The sequence below is a fragment of the Apostichopus japonicus genome, chromosome 14 (assembly GCF_037975245.1).
Source record: "Apostichopus japonicus isolate 1M-3 chromosome 14, ASM3797524v1, whole genome shotgun sequence".
Lineage (NCBI taxonomy): Eukaryota > Metazoa > Echinodermata > Holothuroidea > Aspidochirotida > Stichopodidae > Apostichopus > Apostichopus japonicus.
Window position 1 is genome coordinate 16,185,801 of NC_092574.1, and position 25,423 is coordinate 16,211,223.

The 25,423-nt window shown below is 39.2% G+C and overlaps 1 protein-coding gene across 2 annotated transcripts in view; it reads right to left on the reverse strand.

Moving 5' to 3' along the window:
* LOC139980165 (uncharacterized) overlaps nucleotides 1-25,423 on the reverse strand; it is a 68,950-nt gene that overhangs the window by 22,954 nt on the left and 20,573 nt on the right. For both annotated transcript variants that reach the window (XM_071991610.1, XM_071991609.1), the window contains exons 2-25: nucleotides 25,159-25,185; nucleotides 23,564-23,705; nucleotides 23,189-23,328; nucleotides 22,382-22,558; nucleotides 21,830-22,015; nucleotides 17,989-18,237; nucleotides 17,434-17,625; nucleotides 16,884-17,084; nucleotides 15,712-15,906; nucleotides 13,647-13,850; nucleotides 12,746-12,952; nucleotides 12,223-12,323; nucleotides 11,258-11,426; nucleotides 10,461-10,685; nucleotides 9,347-9,535; nucleotides 8,864-9,058; nucleotides 8,499-8,640; nucleotides 7,822-7,937; nucleotides 4,185-4,367; nucleotides 3,606-3,788; nucleotides 3,275-3,475; nucleotides 1,593-1,832; nucleotides 1,159-1,353; nucleotides 530-745 (exon numbers count right to left, since the gene is read on the reverse strand). In XM_071991610.1, the coding sequence (XP_071847711.1) occupies nucleotides 530-745; nucleotides 1,159-1,353; nucleotides 1,593-1,832; nucleotides 3,275-3,475; nucleotides 3,606-3,788; nucleotides 4,185-4,367; nucleotides 7,822-7,937; nucleotides 8,499-8,640; nucleotides 8,864-9,058; nucleotides 9,347-9,535; nucleotides 10,461-10,685; nucleotides 11,258-11,426; nucleotides 12,223-12,323; nucleotides 12,746-12,952; nucleotides 13,647-13,850; nucleotides 15,712-15,906; nucleotides 16,884-17,084; nucleotides 17,434-17,625; nucleotides 17,989-18,237; nucleotides 21,830-22,015; nucleotides 22,382-22,558; nucleotides 23,189-23,328; nucleotides 23,564-23,705; nucleotides 25,159-25,185 (4,275 nt within the window). The remainder of the gene's footprint in view (nucleotides 1-529; nucleotides 746-1,158; nucleotides 1,354-1,592; nucleotides 1,833-3,274; nucleotides 3,476-3,605; nucleotides 3,789-4,184; nucleotides 4,368-7,821; nucleotides 7,938-8,498; nucleotides 8,641-8,863; nucleotides 9,059-9,346; nucleotides 9,536-10,460; nucleotides 10,686-11,257; nucleotides 11,427-12,222; nucleotides 12,324-12,745; nucleotides 12,953-13,646; nucleotides 13,851-15,711; nucleotides 15,907-16,883; nucleotides 17,085-17,433; nucleotides 17,626-17,988; nucleotides 18,238-21,829; nucleotides 22,016-22,381; nucleotides 22,559-23,188; nucleotides 23,329-23,563; nucleotides 23,706-25,158; nucleotides 25,186-25,423) is intronic.

Here is a 25,423-nt window from a genome sequence, read left to right on the forward strand (position 1 = left end):
CTGTGACCTCATTATTATTCATGAAATGAGCACCAAAATCAATGGGTTCTTATACTCAGTATGGCGCATCTATGTACCAAGTATGTCATTGTTGAGTTATCGTGTCTTTGAGCCAAGGGCGTCACATACACACAAACACTTATATACACGAAATCACCATCGCATAGATTCCTTGAGCCTTCAGGCAAGAAATTAAAAACCAAAACAGGCTTAGACATGTTACCAGCATGCACTCAAAATGTCTCTACTAGCAAAAAATTTAAAAACTAAATATAAAAAAGTTAATTAAAAAAAAATAAGCAATTAGGCAATTAAACTTTAATATATTATGCGTATTTGACTTCTGATGATCAGCAAATAGAAAGCAAATCTTCACCTTTTCATGGAATCTACTATGCAAAACTATTTATTAACAGGAAAAAAATCAACAACAAAAAAATAAAAAATGTCTCTACTTTTTTTTTTCAACATTTTTACAAGGTTTGCGCAAATGTAATCTTTTCTTGGGCTTTACAATACGGATCTTTACCTTTGCACTTAAATGGCACCGTACTAAGATCTACATCCCAGGTGCCGTCGCTCTGGCAACTGATTGGATCCGTAAATCCCTCCAGGGTGTACCCGTTCCGACAGAAGAACCTACAACTGACCCCGTAGTTGGGGTTGGTCTTCCCGATACAGAACGTTGGATAAATGCCACCTCCTGCCGGTATAATATCTCTAGATATGGCTGGGCAACTGGAAACTAGAGAGAGGCAAAAACCAAGTTAATCCATTTAACGTCACTCATTACCCCTCATGACAACATGGAAGCATTTCACATATTTTGTACATCCGCATCAGTCACTACAGACGAGGTAGTTATTAACTGTGAAAGCATTTGAGTCACTCCACCAGACCAATCAGGAGAGGAGGGGTATAGGGGTTAACTGGGGAACTTGGGATGAAGAAGGAGGAAGCCTCATTTTACGAAGGGTAATTAAGGAAAATAGGAGGGTAAAATCTGGGAGGTCTGTGACATAATTGTCCTCAGAGCCTAAACTTAGCTGGATACAGATATATCTCAAACTAATTAAGTTATAACTGATTAGTCATCAAATAAAAAATTTCTCTAAAAGGTTAAAGGTAAAGTTGTACGTGATTATTAGAGAAACTAACTCTTGCAGACTGGATGACCGTCCCTCTGCCAGTACAGCCCATTCGTGTCTTCGTCCACCTCACAAGAAGCTCTGTTTGGCCCTTCCAGCTGGTAACCACTTATGCAGGCTACCTTGCAGACGCTACCATAGATTGTTAAACAGGGTCCCTCAAATACTCCAAAAACAGGGGGGTTCAACTGCTGACAGTTACGAGCTGATTCGAAAAATAGAAACAAAAAAAGAATTACAGAAAAATCATACACAGAAAATGGTCACATGAATTGTGATTTTTGTTTTCAAACATCATCTGAGGGTTATGGTTAGACATGAAGTAGCAATATTTGGAGAGGCAAGGTGGACAGATATCTTGAACCGTAGCTTGACCACCCCCCCACTCCTGCCCCCCACTCCCCCAACAGTGTAACCAAAGATTAAGCTGTACAATTTACTTACTTCTTACTCTAAACCAAAATAGGCAATAAGCAATATTTCCAGCAGAATCTCTGGCCGAACATCTGGTAAAATAATCATCAATGGGGAAGGTCGTGGGTTCTCTATCGCACACTGGAACAATCACCTCTCCAGAATTGTCCACGGCTTCTACTTCCCATTCCACAAAGGCCTGGGTCTGTCCACGGCTGGCATATACCGGGAAATCCAATGGGCATTTGGTGAAATGTGGCGCTTCATAGTCTGTGAGAGACAACGATGGAAACGTTTACCTTAAAACTGGCTGATATTTTGACAAAACACTAACTTATTGTTATGAATTGTGTTTGATTAATATAGGTAAGCTAGGGGGTACATCTCTTTCTATTCATCAAAATGCAGCCAAGAATAATTAATAATAACAAATTTACAGCATACATTTGTCGAAAATATCATCAATAAGTCATTTTGAAGCTCACAGACAGAGCACTAGTACTTAAATCATCAAGCATGTTCAATGCATTTCTCCTTGCATGTTTAAACATGATGAGGTGGGTAAATGAAGTTAATGAGAGTGGAATCACTTTAGAAGGATTGAACCACAATATTTTATTTTTAAGAGGGTACCAATGGCTACCTATATGCAAGTACTACATTTGCTTGTTTAGTAGATTCCAGTACTTCCATAGCGTTGAGAATTCAACGGAAGCTCATTTGAAACCACATCTATGTCTGATGATCGTGGATGAACACCGACTTATATCAAGCTTTCTCTTTGCCATCAGTGTTTAGGGAATTACTTGTCAGGTGTGTAATCATTGCACCCATTCCAAGCCCTGAGACCGCCACTCAAGGTCTCCATCTGACGGACAAAGAATGTGCCTCAGTCAGAGTCTGACCCCTTTTGTGAAATACTGAAGGAGTTGAAGGCACACTTGGTTCATCACCCCTACTGCTGCATAGCCATAGTGAAAGAGTTTCTTTTGAAACCCAGAAGAGAACCAAAACTCATTTCCCAATTCACAAACAAGGGTAAAAAATGCACAGCATAATCCATCAATAACAACAACACCGCACAGCAACAATTTTGAATATGTCAAGATAATCTGGTTCTTGGTGTGACTTTGATCAGAGAATGTAAAGGTTGTGAGGTGCACACTCTAACCCTTGTCCCTACCACACACATAAATCCAGAGAGTACCGTCATGGAGCAGAATGCCAACCCAATGTTTAGAGCTACTGGTTGGATTTGCATCATAAATATTTTTCCTGCTCCAAAAATCTTTTATTCAACATCACAGCTCACCACGAAGGATGCTTTAGAACTTTCAAGGGTCTGTCTGCACAAAACCAAATATCTTGAGAGAACCCTAGACCAAAAATACATTGACAGCAAAAGTTTGCAAAATTTCTTAGTTTGATGCATAACTTGTAGATGGTCATTAAATATTAAAGTGGTTACAGCTTTAGCACATTCAAATGACCATTCTGGCTTCTCTAGAATATAACATAGACTATGCAGGGCTAAACTTTTGAGCTAAGGATCTATTGTTTTTGCTAACAGGTACAAGCGATTGCCTGGTTATAACCTGAGTTAAAAGGAACAGATTAGCGATTGCCATCATAAATTTGACTGCTGCGTATAAACTGCACGTCATTAAAAACGTGCAACTTGTTGTATTTAAGAGACCTGCAGGCAGGCTTACCCATACATCCCACGACTGTTGTATCCTGAGACCATTGTCCATCACCTCTGCACCGTATAAAGTCTGAAGTGGGTGGGTCAATTCGGTATCCTGCATTCCTACAGCTGAGGTGACAGCTATCCTCAAACGATGGGTCCGAATTGCAGTTTTCTGGTCTTTCTCGTATAAAAGAAGGCAACACTAGACTGGGACATTGTTTCTCTAACAAAGACAAAGTGGGACAATTGATATCATTGTTATGAGGCACAAAAAAAATAAAAAAATCATTAACATCATTAACTTGACAGAAAGTCCATCCATGTTATGTTTATATTGACTAAGTGTCTGTTACCTAAGCATTCAAAGTCATCTCTGCTCCAAGATCCATCTGCCTGGCACGTGCTGACAGAGGCTCCACTTCCCTGGTAGCCATAAGGACAGGCCCAAAGACAAACTGCACCAAAGGATTCAGTCACTGACTGGCATCCCGACTTAATGGCTTGTGGTTTGTTCAATAGAGCAGGACATTGCACAGCTGAATGGAGAAAGAAGTGGGGGACGAGGATTTTGATAGTTACTATTTGTAAGGAGACCAAAAAAAAGGATACAGATTGAGCATTTCTCTTTGACAACTGAAATCCGGACAGACTACTCGTATCCCTAATGAGGGTGAGAGTTGACCATTTTATGAGGTATGTACAGCATGTAAAGAAAAACAGAAGCTGCAGGATACTCTAAAAATTTATTCAAAATACAAAACAAGAAAAACTCTTTTTACAAATTTGTCAAAACGTGCAAGCATTAACAAACCAAAAATAACCTAGGCAACTTATAAAACTGACTAATGACTATGAATTGAGTGTCCTTTTCTTTGAAAAAAAGAATAAAATAAAAAGTGGGATGGTAATGATCATGCGAGAGATTAACTTACGGGAACATCTCGGAGGAACACCGTCCCAAGTTGGGCGCGTGGACTGCAGAATGCAAGACACTGTTTCTGGGCCGTCTAGTTCATATCCATTGTTACACTGGAAAGTACAGGTAGATCCTAAGTACTGTGTCTGACAGTCCAAGGAACCCCTGGCTGGTGCTTGTAAAGAACTACAACGATGTACTGCATAAAGAAAGGCAGACATGGAGTTGATAAATCTTTATCGTGATCCCGTAGAATCTCCAACAGGTATCTATACTTTGCAGCGTTCGTATGTTTCCCACCATTACCATATGATAGTTAACATTCTAATAGTTCTCTGTCGCCAAATTACCAAAAGCCACAAATGCCCAGGTTGTAAGCATGCATCCATGTCACCAGGCTTGTAGTAGTATTAGTATAAGAGCATTAGTATGAGCACAAGCATAGGCTGCAGCCCCCCAACCAAAAATAGTTGTGAAAATTTGGGCAATATGCTGAGAATTTTTCGAGCACCTACTGAAAGAATAAGAATTTGCAATCTGTTTTTCAATATGTTAAACTTATATTACTATCATTATTATTGTAACGACTTTCCCAATAATTATAACCAATATGGAAGTGTAATAACACAGAAAATGATTGTAATTTACTCGCATGTGATGTAATAACCGATGAATGCCTATTTGATATGCACATTAACATGTTGAACGCGCACGAAAAACTTTGGTTATATTTTTTGCGCAAGTTGTTACAGCCCCCCCCCAAATCAAATTAGGCTCCTACGCCTATGAGCGCAAGTAATACTCATGTTGGTATAAGTATGAGTGAATGGCTGAGAAGTAGTACCTAATTTTGTATTAATGCCATAACTGTATTCTCAAAATGCAGCAGGTACTAGTACAAATCCAGGAGTATGAGCACAATTAATACTCATGTTGGTATGAGTATGAGTGAAAGGCTGAGAAGTAGCAGTTAATCTTGTATTGGTGCCATAACTGTATTCTCAAAATGCAGCAGGTACTAGTACAAATCCAGGAGTATGAGCACAATTAATACTCATGTTGGTATGAGTATGAGTGAAAGGCTGAGAAGTAGCAGTTAATCTTGCATTGGTGCCATAACTGTATTCTCAAAATGCAGCAGGTACTAGTACAAATCCAGGAGTATGAGCACAATTAATACTCATGTTGGTATGAGTATGACTGAAAGGCTGAGAAGTAGCAGTTAACCTTGTATTGGTGCCATAACTGTATTCTCAAAATGCAGCAGGTACTAGTACAAATCCAGGAGTATGAGCAAAATTAATACTCATGTTGGTATGAGTATGAGTGAATGGCTGAGTAGTAGTACTTAATCTTGCATTGGTGCCATAACTGTATTCTCAAAATGCAGCAGGTACTAGTACAAATCCAGGAGTATGAGCACAATTAATACTCATGTTGGCATGAGTATGAGTGAATGGCTGAGTAGTAGTAGTAATTAATCTTGCATTGGTGCCATAACTGTATTCTCAAAATGCAGCAGGTACTAGTACAAATCCAGGAGTACGAGCACAATTAATACTCATGTTGGTATGAGTATGAGTGAAAGGCTGAGAAGTAGCAGTTAATCTTGTATTGGTGCCATAACTGTATTCTCAAAATGCAGCAGGTACTAGTACAAATCCAGGAGTATGAGCACAATTAATACTCATGTTGGTATGAGTATGAGTGAATGGCTGAGTAGTAGTACTTAATCTTGCATTGGTGCCATAACTGTATTCTCAAAATGCAGCAGGTACTAGTACAAATCCAGGAGTATGAGCAAAATTAATACTCATGTTGGCATGAGTATGAGTGAATGGCTGAGTAGTAGTACTTAATCTTGCATTGGTGCCATAACTGTATTCTCAAAATGCAGCAGGTACTAGTACAAATCCAGGAGTATGAGCAAAATTAATACTCATGTTGGTATGAGTATGAGTGAATGGCTGAGTAGTAGTACTTAATCTTGCATTGGTGCCATAACTGTATTCTCAAAATGCAGCAGGTACTAGTACAAATCCAGGAGTATGAGCACAATTAATACTCATGTTGGCATGAGTATGAGTGAATGGCTGAGTAGTAGTACTTAATCTTTCATTGGTGCCATAACTGTACTCTCAAAATGCAGCAGGTACTAGTACAATTCCAGGAGTATGAGCACAATTAATACTCAAGTTGGTATGAGTGAAAGGCTGAATAGTAGTTGTTTATCTTGTTTTAATGGTATTACTGTATTCTCAAAATGCCACAGGCACTAGTGAAAATCCAGGAGTATGAGTATGTGCACAGGGAACTATAATATAGTATAAATTTAAACGTACAGACGCGATATAAGTCTTCCTTGGGAAAAAAACTTTTTGAATGCTCCATCTGTGGTTTATATGCATTAGAGTTGGCAATCCTTGATTGTTGAAGACAGAACACTGGCCTATCACTATATCAAGTATCCTATAAGAATACCCCACATACCTAGCACAATGAGTGACATATGTTTATCACATCTGGCCTGTCACTATATCAAACATCCTATAGGAATACCTCACATACTAGTACAGTAACAAGTATAGTACATCTGGCCTGTCACTATATCAAGCATCCTATAGGAATACCTCACATACCTCGCACAAAAAAAAAAAAAAGTATATAGTACATCTGGCCTGTCACTATATCAAGTTTCCTGTAGGAATACCTCACATTCCTAGTACACTAACAAGTATTGTACATCAGGCCTGTCACTATATCAAGTATCTTGTAGGAATACCTCACATACCTAGTGCAGTAACAAGTATAGTACATCTGGCCTGTCACTATATCAAGTATCCTGTAGGAATACCTCATGCACCTAGTACACTAACAAGTATAGTACATCAGGCCTGTCACTATATCAAGTATCCTGTAGGAATACCTCACATACTTAGTGCACTAACATGTATAGTACATCTGGCCTGTCACTATATCAAGTTTCCTGAAGGAATACCTCACGTACCTAGTACAGTGACAAGTAAATCACATCTGGCCTGTCACTATATCAAGTATCCTGTAGAAATACCTCACATACCTAGTACACTAAGATGTATATACATCTGGCCTGTTGCTATATCAAGTATCCTGTAGGAATACCTCACATACCTAGTACACTAACATGTAGAGTACATCTGGCCTGTCAGTTTATCAAGTATCTTGTAGGAATACCTCACGTACCTAGTACAGTGACAAGTATATCACATCTGGCCTGTCACTATATCAAGTATCCTGTAGGAATACCTCACGTACCTAGTACAGTGAGATGTATATCACATCTGGCCTGTCACTATATCTAGTATCCTGTAGGAATACCTCACATACCTAGTACACTAAGATGTATATACATCTGGCCTGTTGCTATATCAAGTATCCTGTAGGAATACCTCACATACCTAGTACACTAACATGTAGAGTACATCTGGCCTGTCAGTTTATCAAGTATCTTGTAGGAATACCTCACGTACCTAGTACAGTGACAAGTATATCACATCTGGCCTGTCACTATATCAAGTATCCTGTAGGAATACCTCACGTACCTAGTACACTAAGATGTATATCACATCTGGCCTGTCACTATATCTAGTATCCTGTAGGAATACCTCACATACCTAGTACAGTGACAAGTATATCACATCTGGCCTGGTTACCGGCATCATCCACAGCGGTGAATCTTATCACATGTGATCCTTCACCAAATCGTTCACCCCTAGCATGGCCAGATTGTCTATTATGTGAAGAATCAACAATAAATGTAAGTCACCCAATGTACCAAGATCTCAATTCTGCGACGGGGAATGAAACAAGATGATAAATTGTACTCAAATGACTTCATGACGTGACCACCATTCATGCAGGAATCATAGTTTGTTTCAGAATTTGACCAGATAGTCTCTTTTCATCTGTTTCGTTCTATATATCTTAAAGGTAGTCTGCATAGGCCAAAAATTAGAGCATGCTTTAATTGCTATAAGTTTTCAAAAAGTACATCCCTGGAGGTCTTTAGTACTCTCCAAATTGTTCTCAGACATTCTAAATGAACACACAAGATGTTTGAATGTCCCAGTGAGGTAAATTTCCTCCAGGGTGATATCAAAAATAGTTTAAGAATTTTGACCAAAGGTAACCATATTTGAAAATCTGGCATATTCGCGGGCAATACAGCATACCTTCAACTGATATAACTATGACATGACATTTATCAAAGCAAAGTTCCAAAAGTTGTAGTAATAATATTTGTATGCAGACAGACTTAGTCTACGTATCACAAGTCTGAATTTATACTTACTTTTCAACAACCACTTGATCTGCACCAGCATTGTCAGTTGCTTCAGGCACATCATAGTTAACAACCGCTTCAGTTGAGCCACTCTCTGCATAAACCTGCAGATACCTCGGGCATGCATCCCTGAAGCGTGGAGCCTGCTCATCTAAATCACAGAAATAAACATTAAATACAAGTTGATTTTGAAGGTAATTGCAGAATATGAGAAATAAAATATTGATTTTTGGGGTTCTTTTCATAACCATCTTTTGTTCTTTTCATATACCTCTTAAGAGGGCAGACTATCCCCCTGCGTTTAACAATACCTTATTTTGTTTTCTTGTGCTTTTGCCCTTCAAAGATTTTTTTTCTAATCTCCAGTTGCTTACCAGTACAAGCCACATTTCTTGGATTACTCCAGGTACCATCCTCTCCACATCTCTTGGAGTACGGTCCAGTTTGTCGGAAGCCATCATCACAAGTAAACTGGCATACTGAGCCATAGGGTAAGTTTGCTTCAGTAGAACAAGCATCTGGGCTAACAAGACCATTATCCAACTGGAAGTCAGCAGGACATTGTACAGCTGAAATGAATATGCACGCAATGTTTGAATAGATGCATAATTATTGTAAAGAAATCTACAATTAATAAATAAATAAAATCCTAAATAATGAGAATCACTGGGGGCAATCATCTCTGAGAAAAACCAAGGCAAACATTTCGTTTGGCTGCAATTTAAAACACATCTTAATTATGTACTTAACATAAAGACATATCTCTGTTTTTATATTTTGTGCATACCCTGACACGGATTGAATAATTGAAAATTGGATGAGAAAGTTTGATACCTCGAGACAACAATGCAGCTTACCTCCACATATCAGATCACTTCCTGTCCAAGAACCATCGGCCTTACATGTCCTTCTCATCTGTGAAAGACCCTGACTACTCTTGAAACCAACATTACAGACAAACTGACAAGTTGCCTGGTAATCAACTCGGGCTAACAAACATCCAGATATGTATCCATCGTGTATGACAGGTACATTACAGGTGTTGGCTGCAACAAGAAACAATAGGACAGAGAAAAGAGCCATGAGAAGCCATGAAGTCTGTAATTACTATATTAGAATACAACACTGCAAGAAAATCATGTTAATGTGGGGGGGGGGGGGGGTCCATGGTCACTGGTTGAAGTATGGAGTTATATGGTCAATGGCTAAGGGCAACAGACTGGCGATCTAAGGTTTGCAAGTTCCAGCAAGATTGTTACTTTGTTTTATTGGGCGAGGCATTATATTTATTTGTTGCCTCACTTCACAAACCTAACTGGGGATGTGCGGAGTTAACTTGTAAATTATATAGGTGCATGATCCTTTTTGCGGCTGCACCTGACGGGAAGTCCCCCAGGGGACAATTAGATGAAGCTAACTTTAATACCCTGGGAGAAACTGTTTCAATCCTTTTGGCTGTGTGGGTGTGACGTCAGTTATCTACGACCGGGGGTTAAATGTTGTAAAAATCTTGTGAGTAGACCATGGCCTTGATAAAGCCTGTAAGCATTCATCTTTATAAAATTTAGCTTGAATGTCATGAAATGTGTCACTGCCAAACCGCAACAGGTGTAATATAGAATCAAAGACAACACACCAAGTAGTCACCAATTGAGAAACTGATTGCCATGAGATGTTCATAGAGGTAACACCTACAAAGAGCTCTGCATAAGGTGGCTAGCTGTTCTGCAAGCTCAATACTATTTGCACAAATCATAACAAATTAGAAGTAATTTCACAAATAGTTAAATGTTCTTTGATTACAGGAGAAAGGAATAAATTAAACACTCTTTACTCTCATCTCCAGCTTTTTCTACCTATATTTTTTTCTCTTTTTGGGGGGAAACAAAGTTTTGTAAGAAATTGCTCTTACAGGAAATAACAGGACTTCAGACGGAGATAAGTTATTTCAGTATTCCAGATATTACTCACGTTCGCATTCTGTAGGTTCCTGATCCCAGTAACCTAGTGTAGAGGCACCAGTGTGAGCCAGACACTCCAAGAGTACCTCATCCTCACCCCCAGATAGGTGGTAACCTTCATCACAGGTGTACCTACATATCGAACCTAGCACAGCGTAACTTGAACATGAACCCTGACCAGCCGTTAGCTCAGATTGGCCATGCTGTGGGGTCCCCACAGGTGGACATTTTGTTACTGAAATATGAGATCAGACAATTCATCCCTAAAGACTTGTAGCAAAGAAGTATTACCTATTTAGGCATCAATCCAAGTTTAAGGTTTTGAAACAAACAAACATAGCACTCACGGTGTCCCATTGTCAATGTCATATGTACCTATATATACATACTATGTTATCCATAGATGCCGAAATTTGTTATTTGCCCATGTTAATTACAAAATGCTCACATCACATTATATCCATCTTTGGCAATATGTCAAACAGACATTTCCAGTTAAACAGCATGATCTGTAATAGCTTCAGATCACCATTCGCTCACCTTGAATCTGTCCTTTGTTAAATTTCAGAAGCATACTAAACTGTGACAAAACATGATTTGAATTTGGGTTCCTAAAACCATTGGGGTATTGGAATATAGATCATGCTACCAAAGGTTGTCAGAAAGATTACATTCTATATGTTATCACGTATGGTTTACTATCTACTTGCAAGTCATGTCAACCCCTTCGCTGTTCAGTTCTTAAACCATCTGCGCTTCAGATGAGGCGCAAGGAACTTTAAAGAGAGCCATGGCGTCATTACAAACCTCTGACAGTCAGTTCAACTGTACAGAAATCTTCATTTCCTAGCTGATCTGAAGCTATATAGAGGAATGAGTATGCCCCTTCAGTAAAGATGGTTGTTCTCTCTTCTCCTTCTCCAACTGAGTTGATGCTCAATAATCTAATATCCACTGGAGGACTTACATCAGAAACCTGCAAGAAACAAGTCAACAATTAACTATCAATTCTCTAGTGATCATCAAGGCAGACCCCAAACAACTGCATGATTACTAATATCAAATTGGTGGGCCCTCTTGACTGAGTGGATGCTTACTAATCTTAAAACCACTGGCAGGCTTTCATCACTTACCTGAAGAAAACAAGAAAAGCAGTTCATTAAATCATTCACATCAAAACAGATATAAACAAACACAATAGCTTATTTAAGATGGCATTTCTCTTACTTCCTTAATTCTCTAAGCTGATATTTGCTGGTTAATCACACGGTATGCTGGAGTCCTCACACCGGACACCTAAAGGAAGCATTGCACCATGTCTCATGTGACATTTCTAATATTTACATCAAAGCAGAACCACACAAGTGCAAAATTCCAGATATTAAGATTGAGGTGCTCTGACTTACAGTCTACTCCAACAGTTAAGAAACAAGCATGCTTTACAACTGAACTATTGGGCTGGCAATAAATAACATCGGTAATATCGTAAACTATGACATCACCGATGCTGTACACTGATTAAGTTTTCAGAATGCACTTGCCCTTGGGTTCAATGTAGACTAACCAGGAGTTCCAAAAGGGACTACAAGCGGGTCATGGCTTACCCCAACACCCCTCCCCCTTTTCACAGAAGCATTATCTCTTAGCAGTGTTTAACCTCCACCTTAAATTTTCTATTTTCCAACAGAAACAATGAGAGATATTCTAGTAAATGAATATTTTGCTGTGTCATTTTTCAAGGTACAAAATTTCATGCACTGCGATTCATTCACCTGAAGAGGTTCCCATGGAAAGCTTGAAACAACAAAATCATTTCTGGGTTCAGCAAATTCTGTGATTGGATCTGGACAATCGATCACTGGAGCTGTCACATCTGAAAATGCAAATAAATGAATTTTCACATTCATGCAGAGCAGCAATAAACATGCATAGACTGAATCTAACAAAACAACCTTTGTCCTTTTGTAGACAGACTTTATTGCTTATGTACCACATATATAAAACTGAAAATGGATCACTAGTTTTGTTGATAGCAATGCCCTTGCACAAAACATATAAAATAGCCTTCATGTTGATGACAAAGACCTATTTCTGGATATCTAGGCTGTTTATCTGTAAAACACAAAATGGTGAATTTCAATGTTAACGGACACAGAGAAAAGCAGGGGAAATTTCTTTATTTTAAAACATGCTACAATCATTATCATAAGTTAGATATCATATTCTTTTCCAAAAAGTTAACCATTTTCAAAATTACGATACCGAAGGTTGTCAAAGGATATGGTTTGTGTTTACCTTTACAGCTAAGGGGGATGCCATCCCAGATACCACTGATTAGACAGTTTCGGTTTATTGTGCCGAATGGATTGTAGCCATCTTCGCAGGCACCAGAGCATACAGTCTGGTACACCTGAGGTGTTGTTAAATCTGTAGGGAGTCCTTCATAGATGCAACCTTGGATGAGACCATGTTCAGGGGCATCATAGGGAACACACTGTACAGCTAGTTCCCAAATAAATAAAAGCATAAGAAACAACTGACAATTCTTCCATTAAGACTGTTTATATTCTACAGTTATATAACCAAATCTGAGAAATCTTTGGATGACTGAAAGGCTAAAACAGGCTTTATATCAGGTAAAGGGATGACAGCACCAAAGATGGGGGGGGGGGGGGGGGAGACTACTGCTACAGGGCTTGGGGTCAATTAGAGAGCCTGGAAAATTCTGGGATATCAAATAAGTCATTCTGATGTTCACAATAACAGTTAAGGTAAAGTGAAGGCTTCAAAATTGGACCTGATGATCAACAGAACTGGACCTAATGACACTTGACCTAGTTCTCTCGATGCCAAGGACTGCAAGCCTTTGCAGTAAATGTTTGTTGCTACGAGCAGTGTGTCAATCTACTATGATTCATGATATATCTTGATCAGTAGTATTTATAATGGATTCTGAAATGGCCAGAGTACAAATCCACGAGAGCTGTCATGACTAAACCGGTAACTAAGCTAGAACAAGAGAACGGACTTGCCACAAGTCGTCACTACTGACAGAGCCAACTGTCCAAAAGACATTTCACTCCCAACAAAATATAACGTATCAATACAACAAGTTTTATCATGAGAAGGACATAGCAACCACCTGTACATACCAAAAGTTTATTTCTTTGTGCTGACATGAAGATATTTTACTTACGATCACAGACAGTGACAGCGGTTCCTTCCAATATAGCTGTCCCATTATCATTGGTTTGACAGGTGACCTCTGACCCTCTGGTAGGCATAAAGCCGTGATTGCAGCCCAACAGGCAAGTCGAGCCAAAAGGAATCTTCTGGAATGGGCAACGATTCTTATATCCATTCACGGGTACGGGCACAGCTGAGCTGTCACAGGTAATGACTAGCAATTTAGAACAAAAACCAAACTTGATCATCAGTTTTGTAAGTCTTAAAAATTATTTCCAGATGTTGAAATAAACAGAAACAAAGCAGCATTTAACTTGATGACTATGGGCAATAAAAATGAGTTCTGATATGCTTTATATCAGAGTAGCAGATAATTGATATACAGCAATACATTGTACACCACAATACCAATTTGAGTAATTTCTTCAACAGACTTTGCGGCTTGTCAACCAAAGTGACTGGACTACCTAGTCTAGTACACAGTTTGTTACGTCAGCTCCACAGGAGTAGCGCAAAATGTCAAATGAAACTGGATAAAGTTTGGCTTTTGGGATGTCAGATAACAGGTTTAAATTGCAATACGGTATTTCTCCTCATCGAACCTATGTTTGAAATTCAACCTTTGGTGCATGCTGGTGCATTTCAAGCTATAAATGGCAATTCTTGACAAGCTTTTCCAGTTATATAGACAATGTAGTAAGGATTGGACTGAGGAGCTAATATTATCATCAAATTTAACACTGAGATCATTAAGGCGCATTCCAGTAAGTAATTTTATTAGGGTGTTACTAAAACGAATGACAATTGCGTTACATATAACGAATGACAATATGTTGTACACACTAAAAAAATGTGTTGACTAAAACGAATGCCAGTAATGACAGCACAGACATTTGCTTCAACCGGATATCACAGTCCAGACTTCGTGGGTATCTAGATCTAGTAAAGTACGGACACGATAAAAAAGCACCTTATAGTAAGCGAAATTGTAAGTCTGATTTTAAAAAGTAAATTTAACATCATTTTTCCGATATTAATTGTTAGAAACTAACAATACTATAATCTTGAAACGGCTTCAGTTATCTTTCTATGATAAATCTACAGAGGTAAAAAGCACAGCACTCAAGAGCATTCTCACACAAAAACTTTCCCTGTGGTTTCTATCCGTAAATTACACCAAAACCCTGCAACCACGTTATATGCCATTTTCCTCAAATCATTTTTGCGCAGAAAACCAATAACCGCATTTACTCCACTCCGTTAATCATTCTATCTCTTCTCAATACTGTCCTTCGTTGTCATTCGTTGTCATTCGGTGTCATTCGCCTTCATTCGCTGTCATTCGCAAATGATAATTAACCCTGTACAAAGTCAATTGTCATTCGGTCATTCGCTGTCATTCGTTTTAGTTTGTCCCATTTTATTATTTGATGCATTATGAACCTAGGCTTACAACTAAATACACTGAGCTCAAGGCTTATTATTACAATATGAATCAACTTCTTTGGATTAACACATCATTGATTTACAAATGTCTATTTGCAGCTCACACGACTTCAAATAGTCAAAGTTTACTATTCCATATTTTTTATAAATACTCTTTAAGATAAGACATATTATCCAGGAGATAAAAAGTATTCAAGTGAGCTGAGCGGATGAATTTTTCTCATCAAAACCTTTGATGCAGACTTGCAACTGTTTCACAGTTCAAGTCACAGGAAAAGCATGACCAGACCAAGGCACTGGATCTGGCCAGATAGAACTGGCACCGGCTGCCCTTGGCAGGCTACGGTATAGTTGGTGGTAGTTTTTTTTTTGTGAGTTGAGCGCCGATGGCACGGGAAAATGCATAAGTAATTTGTCCAGAACGTAAGGAGTTCAAGATGTAAGTTAGTTGATGAGGCATCGTTACGAAAAACCACCATCCTCAGGCGCTATTAGAGCAGGGCACTGTGTAATATTCATCAAGTTATGTAATGAATGTTGAAGCAAAGTTTTTAAATGATTAAGCATTATGATCGCCAAATATCATAATGAAAAAGAAAAAGAAAAAAACTGGTAATGCCATCACTAACTTTGACATCTTGGAAAACTGCCGCTCCACCTGCCGTTGTTGTCGCATGTGAGACTCTCGGGGCCGACTAATATGTGTCCTTCTTCACATTCATACTCACACGATGTCCCCGCAGGGACGTTCCCAATCAACGGACACTCTCCTTCGTTACCTATCCTGGCATGTGCGGGAATGTAGAGGCTGGGACAAGTAGCCGCTGAACAATAAAGAGTGGGGGGGGGGGAAAGAAATTAAACAGCAGGATTAAACAGCCATGTTCCAAAAGGGAAAACTTCCAACGACAAATAAGACATGTTCTTTGAGATTATCTATATAAGATATGCAAGAAACAGATTCATGATGTTAAAAACTTACATACTATAAAATCAAATTGCATTGTAAATGTCTTTGCTTTTGTCATTGTTGATTAAATTGATCAGCAAGGTTCTTTCACTAACTGAGGACCTACCTACTAAATATGTTAACTTACCATGTTTACAAGCTACTTTAGCAAAAATCAACTTAAGGCCCGCCCCCTAATAAGTATGCATAATATCAACTTGAACAAATATTATCATGTACCCACTATCTACAAACACATTAATACCAAGTATGAATAATTTCTGAATTTTGGATGTGGAGTAATAAGCATTGGAGATTTTCACGTTTGACCCCATGACATTATTATTCATGAGATGAGCACCAAAATCAATAGGGTTCATCTACTCACTATGGCACATACATGTATTAAGTATGACTTCAATCCAACTTGTCCTTGTTCAGTTACTGTGTTTACAAGCTATTTTAGTGAAAATCAACTTAATTAAGCCCGGCCCCCTAATAAATATGCATAATATCAACTTGAACATATGTGCCCGCTATCTACCAACATACCAAGTATGAATAATTACTGAATTTCGATTGCGTAGTTATTGATTTTGAAGATTTTTTTCGTTTGACCCTGTGACCTCATTATTATTCATGAGATGAGCACCAAAATCGATAGGGTTCTTCTACTCAGTATGGCGCATGTATCTACCAACTATGACTTTAATCCAACATGCCACTGTTGAGTTATCGTGTTTACGAGCCAAGGGCGTCACATACACACACACACACGCACACACCCAAACACCATCGCATAGATTCCTTGAGCCATCGGGCAAGGAATCAAAAAGGAAAAAAAGTACTTACGTTCACAAGTAGTTTCCTCACCATCCCAGTACCCTACTAGTTCTCCTGAATACGCCAGACAATGACGGGAGTAACTACCAACCCTCTGGAAACCTTCGTCACATTCAAAGTAACACCAAGAGGCATAATTGGTCGGGCACGAGGAGGCACCGTTGCGAAAACCACCATTCTCAGGTGCCATTAGGGCAGGGCACTGAACGGCTACAATTAAAATAAAACACAAAAGAAAATTAGCTCTTTGTATGCTACTTTTCACGGCATCAAACAAATGATGTAACATGAAATGTTAAGACTGGTGATATAATAATTATGACACTTAATTTGTTAAATGACTTTGTTTCCTGAAATCATATCAAGATCATATAGATTTACTGAAATGTAGATAGCGAATTTAAGTTCTCCACAGATCAAAAAAATTCCAACCGGCTACAGAGAGACCGGGATTGGCGGAAAGGATTCTACATTAGAATTGCATAAGAATCTGTTATTATAATACATACTGTTAGTAATATACAAACAAACTGCAGAAAAGAAATCTGTTGTTTCATACCAGTGCACACAGGCCTTGTGGCATTCCACCGGCCTTTTGGTGGGTCACCATGACGCTCGCAGGTCAAGGTTGTTTCACCGCTTATGACACTCCCAGCAGCACATTGTATGGTACAAGTTGAACCAAAGCTAAATCCGGTTGGACAGTTGACTAGCTGTGTGTGGCTCCCATATAGACCGACACATTGAATGACTGGGTAATGTATGAAGAATTTGAAGATGAAATTAAATGGAATATGAAACAGTAGAAAAACGAATAAAGAAACTTTATTTCTGAATCAAACTCTGGTTTATTTATTCCCAAATTGCCCATTTCTTGCATTACTTTAATTGCAACAAGCAACTTTAAGTTAAAACTTAACAAGCACGACAGAGAATCTAAAGTTGGGTCGGTTCATGGATCTAAGGCTCTATCTGGTCCCTTCTGCCAGAAAGAGATCTGAAAAAGAATAGAATTCACTAGAACATTCAACGATTTAATGTGTAGTTTAGGGAAACACACCCAAATATGTATCAATTATTTAAGCGTGAGGAATGTGTCTGATATATAATTCACCTCTGACAAGAAGAGAGAACTGGCAGTTGGCTTCATTGCCCGTTTCGTCAGTTGCGCTGTAATGTACCGTGTAATAGTTAGCATCCTGGTAGGTCCCTATGTCAGGTCCTCCGGTCTTTACTACTGGCACAGTGGCACCAGAGTTATCCGATGCTGTGGGCTCGTCCCAAGTCACTCGAGCAGACGTCTCCCCTGCATCCGCATAAACTACAACCGACGTTGGACACTGTAAAACCGGTCTAGATGTATCTATAGAATCAGAAATTTCAATACATAACCCATCAAGAAACAACCAGTATGATAGAACTAAAGCCTATATAGGTAAGAGGGCAATGTGGTCAAGTGGTTAAGGCAGTGGACTTCGAGTCCTGGCCTGATCATTGCGTTGTGTCCCTTGGGCAAGGTATTATATCTCCATTGCCTCTCTTCACCCAGGTGTATAAATGGAGACTTGCGAGGTGACTTGCAAATATGTTTGCGTGCGCCGGTTTTAGGCTGTACCCTATGGGAAGTCCCCGGGGGACACGCGGCTGTGGTGCACTGTGTTGCCCCAGGAGAGATTGTTTGAATTGTGCACACTTTGGTGTGTAGGTGTGACAAGTTACCAATGACCAGGGTCAAGTTGTGAAGTCGTGTGAGAGGGCCTTGGCCCTGCAACAAGACTGTAAACCTAACATAAAATAAGGATGGAGCACTAGCCAACTAAATTATATTTCACAAAGTCTTCAGCCGCCGTGTCAATTTTGCAAAGATTAATTACAAACTCACGGAGACTTGCTAGTTCTGCTAGACTGTAGCAGTCAAAAAGTTTGTTCCATGTATGTAGGCTAGATATTTTTCTTGTAAAAAGAAAACTTACGAGCAAAATTGACTCTTTAGTTTGGGCCTTGCATCGGCAAGGTGTATGACACTGACACTTTGTATACTTTTTAACTCCATATTTATGTGCATCCTGTTATCAACAGTCGTCAACAGTTTTGTAGACAACACAGAGAAGATTGGGTAGTTCAACAGCTTCCAGGGTAAGGAGGGATTTCACTGTTATATCATCACACCTAGAGAAGCAACTGCTACGATGGTAAAACCAATTTAATAGAAGAAGGAAAAAGCTTTGCGAGATTGACAAGCATGAAAGGGAGTATTGTATTCATTGGTAGACCAAGCACCCGTACAAGTTGTCTTCTGTCCCTTAGTGTATTTAGGGGACCTCCTGTTCCACTTCATTCCGTGACCAGGCCCACGGTTTTTAAGGTGGGAAGTGATGCTGTTGGTATAGATTTCTTAGAGGGATATGGTATCATTTCTTCACATATGGGATGAATTGCATGTTACCTAAGATGGAGAATATTACAAGGCTTCTAAAGTTGTAATAAACTTGTAATGGCGACTCATTTAATAGTAAACATGGAAAGGAATCACGTGTTAACCAATTATATCATATCACCATAAGAATCATCGACCAACAACGGCAAATCCTACCTTAGAAATCATGGACAGGGCCACAAATTGGCTTTGTTCTATCCCAATTTGGTCGATCCTTTTCGAAAAGGCAAATCAGATTTAAAAAAAAAAACATTTTATTTGGACTGTGTATTCATTTTCTGCCATGTATTTGACAATGTGTTTTTGTTTTGTTTTCTTTTATTGTTAAGTGCTATGATCATATTTGAAATAGAGCTATATCAAGCATTGTATTTATTAAGTCAGCCTTTGAATTTTGGAATGGAATACAGTCTGCATTTAGCAAGCAAATCATCCACTTGCACCAAATATTAGACATATATAATAATCAGCAGTCAATTTTACTACGCTTTAATAAGCAACCACAAAAGTGGGAGAAACCCGCAAGGGCTCATGGATTATAAGTTACACGTCGGGTGGATGCCAATTAAACATTTCAAATTAATTTTGAATCTTTCAATTAGAAAGTCATTTCAGATGGAAAAACTGAAGATTGCTCTTGGATGAGAAACCCACCTTGCTATGACACGGCCGGGTATCAAACCAGGATCCTCTCGATTGCTATGCCTTATTGCTTTATCCACTCGGCCACAGCACCGGGATTATATATGAAAGTCATCAGTATTGCTACCAAGAAATGCTATAAATTCAAACAATGGTCACTCATGATGAATTTCAGTGAAAACCGACCCTCAAGGTCCCGAGGGGTTCAGTACCTCTAAGGAATTACATCAGAAAGCAATTTTTTAGCCATTCTATAAGTTAGGAGTCAATTGTTCTAGTGGAACTTTAGTCAGCATTGTACCTTCTCTAATTTGGCTGAAAATCAAACTGTTTTTTATCATTGTTGCACCTCATATGAAAGTAAAATTGTTAACTACACAAACTGAGTGGAACATACCATGTTTCCTAAAATATCACATACCACAGGCGCGGCGGAACCGAAAAATTATTGGGGGGGCTAATGTGTGGAGACTATCTAAGCGGAGCGCCACCATCGGCTGGCGCGGAGCGTGCAAGAAAATTTTGGGTTTTTTTCAAACCCCCAGATGGCCGGAAACGGCACTTCCCGAGTGTTTTATGCTGCAAATACCTGGCCCTAAAATATGGGTCTCAAGCCTGCAATTTCTCAGATTGCACGTAAAAGTCTGTAAAAACATTGTAATTTGTATATTCGATGGTGTTTTAAGAGAATAGCTATTACTCGTAGTGTACTCGCAAAAACGTTTTTGAGTGTAGTAAGGGCAGTGGCGGAGCTAGAGTATTGGTCAGGGAGGGCAAGAATGGTCTGTAGGGGCGCTTTCGACACTATCTAAGCGGAGCGCCACCATCGGCTGGCGCGGAGCGTGCAAGAAAATTTTGGGTTTTTTTCAAACCCCCAGATGGCCGGAAACGGCACTTCCCGAGTGTTTTATGCTGCAAATACCTGGCCCTAAAATATGGGTCTCAAGCCTGCAATTTCTCAGATTGCACGTAAAAGTCTGTAAAAACATTGTAATTTGTATATTCGATGGTGTTTTAAGAGAATAGCTATTACTCGTAGTGTACTCGCAAAAACGTTTTTGAGTGTAGTAAGGGCAGTGGCGGAGCTAGAGTATTGGTCAGGGAGGGCAAGAATGGTCTGTAGGGGCGCTTTCGACACTATCTAAGCGGAGCGCCACCACAGGTTGGCGCGGAGCGTACAGAAATTTTTTGAGTAAAGATACTTCCTAGATTGCAGGAAATGACCCTCCCCGGGGCCTTGCTAATTTGCAGATAAACGGAGAATAAATAGGTGTCGTCGCCATTTTGTCGGCAAATTACACCAACAGAATATGACAAATGTCAATAGGTATATGAGAGCGCAATAAAATAGTCAAAAATCGCGAATAAATAAAAAGTAGTGAAAAGCTGAAAAGGGCGCCAGCAGTCCATTTGAGTCCGTCAGTGGGGAAGCATCCGCCCCCTGACTGTATATATGGACGCTCCGCCACTAAGTAAGGGGATGTTGGAGAACTGGCTGAAATGAGGCAAGTCATTGGCCTAAGACGAAGTTGTGTTACGCTTACCGGTACTCACACTCACTGCTTCCAATTTTCACGGGGCGGTTGGGGTGACAATGTGGTCTATAGCCAGGGGACGGGCCGAGGGACCAGCGTCCCCCAGCAATTACTAAATTACTACAGCAATTACACCTATATAGTATACGTGTGCATCGGACAGATCGACAAGTATGCATTGAAAAATGGGCAGATGCACTTTTCGGAGCCTTGGTAAATATTGGGGGGGCTTATCATGCATTTGCCCCCTCAACTTTTTCAGCAATTTTCAGTTTTTCAAGCCCCCCCGGTTCCGCCGCCACTGGCATACCAATGAAATTATAAAAAAGTCAGCATTTTACCTTTACAGGTTGGCTGAGCACCCGACCATGTTGCGCTGGCACTGCATGTCCTGCTGTTGATGTGACCGGGTGCAATGGAGTAGCCTTCAATACAGTCATAGACACAAGTACTTTGGTATTGGTTACCATTCGTACAGCTGACTGAACCATACGGTATGCCGGTCAGTGCTGGCTCACAATTCGCAGCTGCAAATAAAAACATAAAAATAACAGAAATGTAAAGCAAAGATAAATGATGAAACATGAACTTGACATGATTCATACATGGAAGTTTAATAAAAAGAGAGGTTTAAATTAATTAGCATAAAGACACGTCGCAGATGCAAAGTTCTTTTAAAGAAAATACATCAGGCAAGTAAGGCAATTTTTGGAAATATTTAATTGTCTTCTTTGAAAAGAGGAACATCACATTATTCAAATGATATATGTGGGCTTGCAATTAGGGGTCAACTTATTAAATAAATTAATTAAAAATTTCAACAGATTTCTAATGAATTATCACACCCAACAAATGTACTTGACCAAAACATGGAGCATACATTATTATTATACCTGAACATTGAGCCCAAGTATTTGACCAATAGCCATATTCTGTACAGGTTGTGGATGAGGGTCCAACCAAGTTATATCCAGGCATACAATAGGTTTTACATTCCGATCCATAGATCAAGCCATGAGAGCAGGAGAGAAATCCATGTTTAGGCGCATCATGGGAGGAACATGTAACAACTGTTCAAACAGAAATATATGCAAACAACGTGATTAATTGATACATCATAGAACATAGCAAAGAACGAATATTAGCCTAAATTTACTCTAGTGAAGTAGTGGACATGCATACAAATTTAAGGGAGAGGGAGAACTTGGACTTCTAAGAAACTTGTGAGAAGGTGGATTGGTAAGGGTTGGGGGGGGGGGGGAGTTGGGTGGTGAATGTAGCCTGGGCTTTCCTTGTGGTATCTAGAATATTTGTAAATCACCACTCAACCACCTTACACTAAGAATGATCAAAAAAATAATGAATTATATAGACTGCAGACAGTCAACAGTTTTTTCGCATTTTATCTACCAACTAGTCAAAATGTATTCTTGCTTCTCTCTATTACAAGATTTAACACTCTTTTCTAATTTGGTTGACAAGTAAATGGAATCCCCACCCGCTTCTCCTCCCATTCGGTATTTGCTTGCTCCAAACTAGTAAATTAATCAGCAGAAATATTTGGTTAATTTTCACTGTTCTTTATGCAAGTCTGGGTGGACTTCAAGCAGCTGATAATTTCTTTTCCAGTACCTTTAAGTCTTTCGCTAATGATGCATTTTCTTTGGTTGTTAATTAAGCCAAAATAAACTTATAACCACCTCTGACATAAATTTTAAAGACACAACCATCTTCCAGTATATTGCCAGCTCTGTCCTTGGCACTGTAAGAGATTTTGTGCGGAGAACCTTGTACTGTAAAGTAGTCTCCGGGAGCACCAGATCCAGTCCCTAACCATTTCCTGTAAGACTGAAAAGCTAGACAAAATAATAGCAACCCAAAACATAGTTCACATTTGAGAATGCAAGGAGAATCTGATCCCAGTTAAATTGGCCGAATAGTGTGAAACACTCACATAGTCAATAGGGGACCATTGCAATCTTCATCTCCCTCTTAAGGAGGAATCCTGATCCCGCAATTGTGAAGTATCAGTGAACAACTTTGTACAGTTTCTACAGCCAAACATTGAAACTTACGTTAAAAAACCACTGCCGTCATCACCAAATTCAACGTCAACCTTCTTGTCCCATCTGACCATTACTCCACTCTCCTTTGCATCCGCGATGACACGTTTATTTTTTGGACATTTTATGCGGTATGGTGGGCTACGGTCAGGCGCTGAAATATTACGAAGGAAATTTTAATCAAGAATTATTTCGAGGCAATGTTGCATCCATCTTTCTCTTCTAAAATGTACATTTATTATACTATCTCAATAGGTGGGAATATCAGACAGGATAAGATGGCTCTTTAATAAGTCGGAGATACCACTGGGAAAGATCTTGATTTTCAAGACACTTAAATGTCAAGAGTTTGAATGATCTTGTCATTTTTGATGAGACAGGCTCTCAAAATATGTTACAGTACCCAGTTTCCCAAACTAAATTGTCTTGATTTCACTTAACTAGTATCTAAGACCTAAAAACACCTATTCTATGCTCCATGGTGATGATTAATTGACTGATCTGATTGCAATTGATTGTAATTTGACTGATTTGAATGCAATTGATTGCACACTGAATAAAGGTTAGTAAACAACAACACACACATTTATCAAGCAAGACTAGTAGGAAACAAGTAATTTTGTGACTGAGAGGATTTTTACTGTCAGATTCCACCATAAACATCTTACACTGATCTAGTTTAGTGCCGCTTACGTTTTCCATCTAGAAAATTCTTAAGTCTATGAACCACTTCCCTCATCACAAATAACCAAATATATTGTTGCAGAATACAGACGCTGCTATACCTATTTGCCTTGTGTACCAACAGCATTTTGCTGTATATCTTATATCAGGTAGCATATTACAAGCATTTCTTGCAATAACAAAAGTTAAACATCGATGGAGGCCCAGGCATTGCATAGGGTAAAAATATTGTCTTGTGCAATTAGTTTAGTTTAAAGACCCAAGGATCAGGAAAACTTACAAAATGCATATTTGAGACCCTATCCATGTTAGATCGTTGATGAACACCGGCTTATTTCAAGCCTTCTCTTTTCTTAAACGTGACGAGAGTGTATGCCCCAGCATCTGACCACTTTCTTAAATACTGAGGTAGGCAAAGAACCCATTCAACATCACTGCAGCCATGACGAACAAAATTGTTTCGAAACAAATTCCAGAAACAAACCCCATTTCCCAAATTCACAAACCAGCAATAACAAATCCACAGCATACTTCGCACATCACCACTGCACTGCAGCGATTTTCGAATAGGTCAAGAGATTCTGGCTCCTGGCGGAAGTTTGATCCTGGAACCTAAGGATTGTGAGGCAGACACTCTTACCGCTGAACCAAGCCTTTGGCAAGTTTTGGCAACTTGATCAAGCTTGATAAAACTATCTATCTATATGGTCATTGGAAAGTATACTTGGGTGTATAGGGAGCAAAGAGGCATGCATTACCCATCACCCCTGTCTTCCCCTTCTGATCCTTGGTCATTTATTACCATAACAAATAACAGATTCAATTAATAGTTAATGATCCCAGATTTTGTATGGAGTGGGTAGAGGGGCAAGGAACAAGTACGTTTCATCAGTAAATGCTATAGTTCAACCGATGTAACTTACGTGGGCCTTGACTGCTACTGCAACCATCTGTAAATGAGAGCATAGATTGAATAATGCTACACAGAGAGGCAGAACAGAAAATCAAAAGTATGATGAAAGGTTTCTTGAAGTCATGTATGCAAAATTGAAGTACAAAATGTACCTTTATCTTAATGACTTTCTAACTCTTTAATCCAGGTGTTATACATTGCAACATGAAATCAAAAGGTTAACAACCATGAGACAAGAACAGCACTGAATAAGAATTATCAGACATGTGTCATGG